We start from the raw sequence: 7,797 nt of genomic DNA, 5'->3' as shown, positions 1-7,797 counted from the left end.
AACATCCAGGCCAGTCATGCTACTACATCAAGAACAAAACTTGTTTTTTAACACTGGAATTAAGAATTTTCAGCTGCTCATGTTCAACAAGCGTCTTCTTTTTCCCCCTGAATATGTCAAGTTTCTAAATCAAAACTAAACAAAACTTCTTTCAGGCTGAGACATTATCAACTTTGAAAGTGCAAACAGGACGTGGAGCCAACTGCCAAGAAAGCAGCAACGCTGTGACTTTGTTTTCATACTTCTTTTATCTGTTGTTGTTGTTGTTGCTGTTGCTAGCTTCAAAATGAAAGCTAACACCAGCTCTCTGATTGTGACACTGATACAATCATTGCAAAGAATACTCCTCCGACCTTTACAAACACAACTGAAAGAAAATAGGTCAATATGAGGCAATTTTTGGTAATAATTGAATCAAAGTTTGCAGTAATGTGGTGTGTCAACCCACTGCAGATGACTTCATGTCTTAAGTGAGACTGGAGCTGTTGCTAACGGTGAGCACATACACAACCTGAACAAACTTTAGCACCTCTCTGCTAAAGGGCTAAAAACCGGAGCCTGAAGAGGCCGAACAGCTACGTCAACATCTGGACATCGCAATGATCAAAGAGGGGGATTTGGAGGACTCGCTTTTTGTACACTATGAGAGAAAAAGGACGGTGCTTTCAAATTAAAAGCTTTGCATGTAGTCCGTATGTTCAGTGGGTTACTGTGATGTAGTGATGTAATGCTGGTGCAGATTCAGTGTATCACCTGTGTTTTGTATATTTACAGCAGCAATACACAAAGATGTTCATTCCTACACAAGTATTTCAATTTTAATGATCAACATCACAAAACTGTTTACAGTGCGGGGGAGGAAAGTTTCAAACAGCCGTCCAGGCTTCTGTAGTCCACTCAGGTTTGACATTTCTGTAGTGGTTGTTGAACATAATTTTTAACCTCTTTTAAACACGGAACATTGACAGCTTGTTCACTCTGATCATAAACATTTAACTAGTGTGAATAATCAGTTACACATCAGTTGTACACAGGAAGTGAAATTGAGGCCACAGAAAGAATTAAATTCAGATAGAAACTTTGCACGACGGCTAAACAAATGTTGCACGCAGGCTAAACAAGCCCAATGAGGATGGATTGTACAACTTCATTGAGGTCGAGATCGACCCGGATAATGGAACAGAGTTTCCTGAGTGAAAAATGGAACAAGAACGTTCTTTGGCTTTGCTCACCCATTAACTGATATTTAATAAAATAAAAAACTAACCGATTATTCTAGAAGATAATCAACACATTTATAAACAGTGAAAATAATATTTATTTGTAGCCCGATGATACACTGTAGTAATAACGGGTTATAACGGGGGCCATCATAGGCAGTGAAATGCAATCACAAGATAGACAGCCTGTGTCCACTAACGGTGTTTTTTGCACCGGCAGCACTCACAACCTCAATTTCAGAGCAGCTTAACAGCTCTTATACCCAATTCCCACCAAAATGAGTGCTTTGATGCAGGTTTTTCAGACCCAAGAAGACCCGCTAATATTACTCATTCAGTCTGTTCATCAAATGTGGCGCCGACAAATTTGGAACGATGTTCGAGCGCTGAAAGAACGGAGACGGGCGGAATTTGTAGCTGAGGTGACGAGGAGTCGCAGAAGTTTCCGAGCATCGTGCCGGAAAGGGGGCGGAGATTAGCATCTAGACAATAATCACCCGGGTCTACCACGGGTGTTAGTGGGTGTTGGCGGTTTTTTGGCCAGTGGAAAGCAGCTACTAGGTTACGAAAGTTGTTTGGCGGCACTTCTGCTCCCCTTCGTTGTGACCGTTAGGTCTGTTTTTAATCGCTCTTTTACAAAACACAAAAACAGCAGAAAGGAACCTCTACACCTGGAAATTGTATCCTCGAAAAATGTAAAAGATCAGCTTCTCTTTCGCCATTGTTTTGGCAAAGTTAATATCAGACTACCCGCCTCTCGACCAATACCCACCCTTTCTTGATTTTGATTGGTCGGTGAGAGAGAGGTGACTGTCGGGCGTTTTTGTACTTCGGACTCTGAGCGCTCAAAACTCTGAACTGCATTGCTATTGTTTAGAAAAGAGGCGCCGTTAGTGGACACAGGCCCAAATGACACATCATCTGAGTTACTCAAATCCTGATTTGAAAAAATCCTCTTTAACAAAAAAAGCTTTATTACATTCAAGTAATTGGTAATATAAAAAAACATATGTACATTATATTTACTAATCAAAGCATTAAGCTGAAGTAAATTTACATCTTTATAAACGATTTCACATCAAGCAGCAGCTACATAATATAAAGGGAAAAATAACATCTTCCTGTCAATCCACTTTAATGCCCCGCACACCCACACAGGCGTTTGCAGTTCTTTCAGCTCTCTTGCTGCACGGTTTGTTGCACCTATTTCTGGCGGGATGTTTTTGCGGGGGCAGTGAAAATATGAAAGCAAGTTTTATGTGACACATTTTTGAGCACATATCAGTCTGGATTTCATATTGATATAGTGCTAGTATTTTATGTGCTTTAAATCACAGGCACTTTAGCTGCAATAGAAGACTATTAGAAGCTTTGATCTGCATGTCAATGGAGGAAATATTTCTGCAGACAGACAAATAACATGACAACGAAATCGAAATTGTATTTAAAACTTATGTTATCTATAAAAATACATGTAATTTGTGCTTTGACATAGTATGGATTTGTGCATCTACAGAGTGAAACATGTGCACCAAAAAAGGTCCAGATAAACCATGAGTTGCTGCAGCATTGCTTTTGTCAGTATTGCTCTATCCACCACATTCAGAGAGTCAGTCTTATCTGCCACACGTGGAACACATGTGTGGGCGAACCAGTGGTTCTGTATCTGTGTGGCTGAGGCATGATAGTAAATACAGCTTGCGCACCCTGGGAGATAATTTTAATGACCACCTAAGAGAAAAAAATATCATTTATCTATAATAGGCAAAGTAATGGTTCTAGTTCCGGATGTCGTAGGCGTTGTTGCTGTTCCAAAACCAAAGTCAGCCTTGATCAGTCTCTTCTGAAGACACGTGGGACAGAAGGTGGATATGTACGCGTCTTTAAACCCCGAGTTACAGAAGCAGTACACCAGCGGGTCCAGCAGGCAGTCGATGTAAGACAACACCATGAGGCTGTCGTAGACCTGAACCGCCACGTCCTCCTCGTCCTGCCATTTCTTCAGCCTGAAGCTCAGCAGCACCACCCGAGCTACGGTGCAGGGCAGGAAGCAGATGGAGAAGACGACGACGACGGACATGACCACCCACACGGCTCGGCGCAGCTTGGCCTTTTCGCCCACCGTCTTCTTCCTCAGCCGGTTCACGATGCGCACGGTGCAGTACACGAGGATGATGAAGGGGATGATGATCTGGGTGAAGAAGACCACCTTGGAGAAAGAAGAAGTGACAATACAGAGTTCATCCTCCACAGCAAGATTTCTCATTTCTAACCCCTGTTTTATAAATGTAACTTGTCTGCAGTCACGTGAAGCCAAAAATAACACAAACGTGACTCACACTGTAAACTTTAACTACAAGCTCTTCATTCATTTACAAGAAGGCCTGAACATTAAAGAGGCCTGAGATCCTGAATCAATTTCTAACCTGGATTCAAACCCAGAAACACTAAACTTGTAAGACGCTTGAATTATTGTTTGTCACATAAAGTTTGCAGGGAGCTTCTGTAAGCTTTCTTTTTGTTTAAGCTCAGATATTTATCACGTAATCAATTACACAATCCAATCATTGAAAAATGACACGGCAGATATCCGTCTGTTTACTCCAAGCTTTAGCTGGGGAGATAAGGCTCGCCAAATCAGTGACATCTTTTAAATCTCTTCTTAAAACTCACTTTTATAGACTTGCTTTTATGTGATGTCGTCTTCTTATTGGCTTTTATTTATCTTTTCATCTTTTTATTTGCTTTTAGTTCTTTTATGTCCTTTTATTGTTTTATCATTATTCATCATTATCTTATTTCTCTTTTTGCTTCATTTCCTCTCTTTTATCTTGTTTAGCTTTTTTATTTCTATTTATTGTTTCTACTTTGTTCCCTCGGTCTCAGGTCTGGCCACGTTGTGTGGGTTCTCCTATTGTTGGGTTCTGTGCTTTGCTTGTTCTTGTGATCTCCTGGTTTTATGATTTACTTGTTTTCCTGTTTTGCTTTGCTTCGTTGTCAAAGCACTTGTTTTAAACTCTTGTTTTTAAAGGTGCTTTATAAATAAAGTTATTATTATTATTAATATTATGCTCGGGCCAAGTATTCACCGCAGCGGGTGGTTTGCGGTTCTCTGTTTTTGGGAGGTTTAGAACAGGCTGATCTATTTTGGGTTGCAGGTGTTGAGCGTGGGGGCGGACGAAGCTTAGCCCTGTAATAATCAGTGACCGAATGAATTGAATTTTTTCAGATAGCAGGACTTGTTTTCTAACCTCAGACGACCTAAACAGACAGGGCTGCACTATGCTGATTTTCACAAGCACCGTTGCTGTGCAGATAAGCCAGGCAGATGTTAATCCAAGTGTGTTCGGCCACGCCTCCTCTGTCTAAACTGCACAGTGAGCTCTTTTATGTTTTCTTATTGTTATAGTTAAATTATTGTGCATACTTAATGAGAACCTCAACTTTGATGTTGTTTTTGATTTTTTAAATAATTTTAAACAAATCCTTTAAGAACTGAGAATATGTAACCACCCTAACTATAAGGGCCGCCGCTTTCTGTCAGTTCGCTTTCTGAAAATTAATATCCATACCAACATATGTCTTGTTTTGTCTGAGGGTTTTGATGCTGTCACAGAAGAATAACTGTCAAACTTCACAGTGAAATTGTTCCTATTTCACACTAATTTTCTGTTGATCTGATTACCATCAATCGACCGACCATGTGTAAGACAGAGGATGATAGACACTGCGATGGCAAAGGCAAGTTAAGTTTGTTGATGGTGTCTGTGGCTGTCACCAAGGGAACTTGAAAACATCTGTTGGAGCAGACTGTAACCACCTTTAAAGGAAGTCTCTTTGTAGGCATGAGGCTATGTAAATAACTACTTCTGAGTAATTGCTTGAAACGGTTCGCTTTGTCAGGGTTGGTTCCCTAATTTTATCTAAGGCTTCTGTTTATGCTTCAATTGTAAAAAAATTGATTGACTGGTTTCCACAGCTATGCTAATGCAAACTACATCAAGAATCTAAACAGTACCTCTCTGAAGGTGTCCGTCACATCGTGATAGAAAGTCTCGACTTCTCGGCCGTGGCTGTTGCAGCACTCGAACGTCTGCATCATGGTGGGGACGGTGAGGGGCAGCAGGAGCAGCCAGATGATGATGGAGATTTGAGGAGACTTCTTCAGCACTTTGACAAAGTTCCTCCTCCCGAGGTGCACCACGTTGAAGTAGCGGTCGATGGACAGGGTAATGAGGAAGGCGATACTCGCCCCGCGGTTGAGGAACAGCATGGAGAGCATCAGCTTGCACGCCACCGTGTTTCTGCTGCGCCTCATGCCATGATGGTAATGGTAGGCCTTGGCAGGAAGACAGGCCACCAGCAGGAAATCAGCAACCACAATATTAAACAGGAAGATGCTTTTGTTCTTCCAGAACTTGAACCTAAAGAGGAAGTCATTGACAGAACTGTCATTCTCAAAAGTTTTTTTTAAGCATAAAGAAGCAGAAGTACAGAAATAGTTAATTACGCTGATGATGTTCTTACATTTCACACCAAACATCTACAGAATCAACGACAAATTCATGCATCTGTTAGTGCAGTGATATGATTCTTTAATTTATTTCTTCAGTATCTCATTATTGCAACTGCCTTCCTTGTTGCACTGTATATATTACAGTGGTGGAAAAATACAATGTTGCCAAAGAAAACACTGCCTCTCTGCTCGCTGGCCGAAGTGGGCCTGCTGGAAGCCCTCTCATTACTGTCAGTGATACTCCTAATCCGCAGCACAGTATGTTCCACATCCAGCATGTTGATGACTTTATATTGCTCAATCTGCACTCTGGGAAAGTATCAGTGATTCAGCAATTCTCAAATAATGTCACTTTTTTAAGAAAAATTGCTACACATGATTTCTGATTTCAGAGCAGCGTCAGACATTTTCAGTGAAGTTTTGAATCACTGCTGCATTTCGAATCGTTTAATCAACTGAGGTATTTAAATCTTTTACTAAACTAAAACTAGAACTTTGCTACAGTTTTGAGATCATCCCTAATACACTAATCACAAACAGATTTCCAAACAGGATGTAAACACTGTCAATTTCTCCCTCTGCTCACTGGAATAAACCGAGATCTACTTGGATTTCTTCCTGTAAACAGTCATGAATATACAGTGGTAGTGAAGAACGATTATTCATTGATTCTAGACACACCACTGTGACCATCTTAACATTGGCATAACCACTGCTTTTGTCCAGCTTGTCATCCAGGTTATAGAATCACTGGCACTAATAGGTGAAAGGTAACCTCTCCCAACTTTCTTGTGAAATCTGTTTTTGATTCACTCCGAGAAGCTTCAATTCCAGCTGGCTGATGAGTCATTCAGAAATCAATCAAGTTTTTTTGGATCAGTGCGACTTTGCAAGTTGAAAGTCGTCCCTGTCCTTGAGACTTTACCTTACCTCTCGACGACCTTTCTAATCTACATTTCCTTTTAAGAAGAAAACCGGGAAATGATAGCGATAGAAAGATAGCGTTTCTTCATACCTGAAGATGAAGACGTAGAGGACCGACAGGTTGAGAGGCAGACCCAGCACGAACTCTCCAATCATCAGCCAGGACAGGGTCTCGTAGGTGAGTTGGTTAGGTACTTTGCAGTGGTCAATTGTTGAATTTGTAGACATGTTTTTTTGAATGTTCATTACACTGCTGGATGCAGAACCGTTTCGACTGCAGTGAAAGACGTTCCAGTCAAAAAAAGTCATCAAAGGAATGAAGGTTAAAGGTGTCTCCAGGCAGGCATGACAAAGTTAAGTCCTTGGTTACGGAGGTGGTCGTAGCTCCTACTCACCCAGAATCCTCTCCCTTCAGGCACTGAGTCCCCTTCTCGCCGTGATCTGTCAAATTCAACGCTCCCCTCCTGAGAGCTTTACAGTGATTCTGGAGCAAGACTTGGCCGGCCGTGCCAGAACATGCTGAGGAAACGCGCACTGTAAACACTGCTTACACTGAAAGCAAGTCTGTATAGTGACTTGAGTGTAGAGAAGAGAAAGCACGCCCAGCCTCCGCGAGTTTGTTTCCCCTTTATGTGTGAGGCTGACACCGATGCTTCAGAGGGGAAGAATTTATAGTCAGCTGGAGGTGTGGTTTAAAGGAAGGGGCTTATCTGACACACAAACACAGCATGAAAGATGCTGGTTTCAGCTTTCAAGCTTAAATTGGCTCGATGCAAAACCTTTTCTGATGTTTTGATTTCTTACTTAATGCTGCGATAAGATCAAATAACCGCCCCCGTATAGTTTCTGTATTACACAGAGAGAGGTGGCTGGAAACTTGAAGGTGTTTTCGAGCAGGATGGGGGGAAATGCTTGTGAAATTCCTCAGGTGGCTGTCCATGCGAAACCATCATGCCTGCACATGTCTAGCTTTATGTTTGGATGCAAGCACGATAGGAGTGTGAAAACATGGTCCTTCAAAGTAGCATGACATATCAAGTTTTCCTGGCAAAAGACCAATTATGTTATACCTGTGGGAGGACGTTCAGTACAGTAAGACCTGAGAACAAAGGCATTGTATCGGATATACTGCATGTA

The 7,797-nt window shown here is 41.5% G+C and overlaps 1 protein-coding gene across 1 annotated transcript; it reads right to left on the bottom strand.

Annotated features, from left to right (window-relative positions):
• Positions 1-856: 856 nt before the first annotated feature.
• LOC138585465 (12-(S)-hydroxy-5,8,10,14-eicosatetraenoic acid receptor-like) lies at positions 857-7,287 on the bottom strand. Its single transcript, XM_069657808.1, has 3 exons — positions 6,752-7,287; positions 5,239-5,644; positions 857-3,429 (listed from the first exon to the last, which is right to left on the bottom strand). Exons 1-3 carry the CDS (start codon positions 6,967-6,969, stop codon positions 2,968-2,970), a joined length of 1,086 nt encoding a protein of 361 aa, XP_069513909.1. The 5' UTR covers positions 6,970-7,287; the 3' UTR covers positions 857-2,967.
• Positions 7,288-7,797: the final 510 nt, after the last annotated feature.

The sequence above is a fragment of the Semicossyphus pulcher genome, unplaced genomic scaffold (genome assembly GCF_022749685.1).
Source record: "Semicossyphus pulcher isolate SPU_LCO1_2020_fin unplaced genomic scaffold, fSemPul1.0.p SCAF_11, whole genome shotgun sequence".
NCBI lineage: Eukaryota > Metazoa > Chordata > Actinopteri > Labriformes > Labridae > Semicossyphus > Semicossyphus pulcher.
Note: the sequence above shows the minus strand (reverse complement) of the source record. Positions and strands in the feature narration are given on the sequence as shown.

What these genes read in the sequence shown, in the direction of transcription:
- LOC138585465 (XM_069657808.1), bottom strand. Translation starts at nt 6,969, where the DNA reads ATGACTTTTTTTGACTGGAACGTCTTTCACTGCAGTCGAAACGGTTCT. An exon ending in CTCTACGTCTTCATCTTCAG is followed by an intron (nt 5,645 to 6,751) that starts GTATGAAGAAAC and finishes CTTCCTCTTTAG; the next exon opens with GTTCAAGTTCTGGAAGAACA. An exon ending in TGACGGACACCTTCAGAGAG is followed by an intron (nt 3,430 to 5,238) that starts GTACTGTTTAGA and finishes TCTTTCTCCAAG; the next exon opens with GTGGTCTTCTTCACCCAGAT.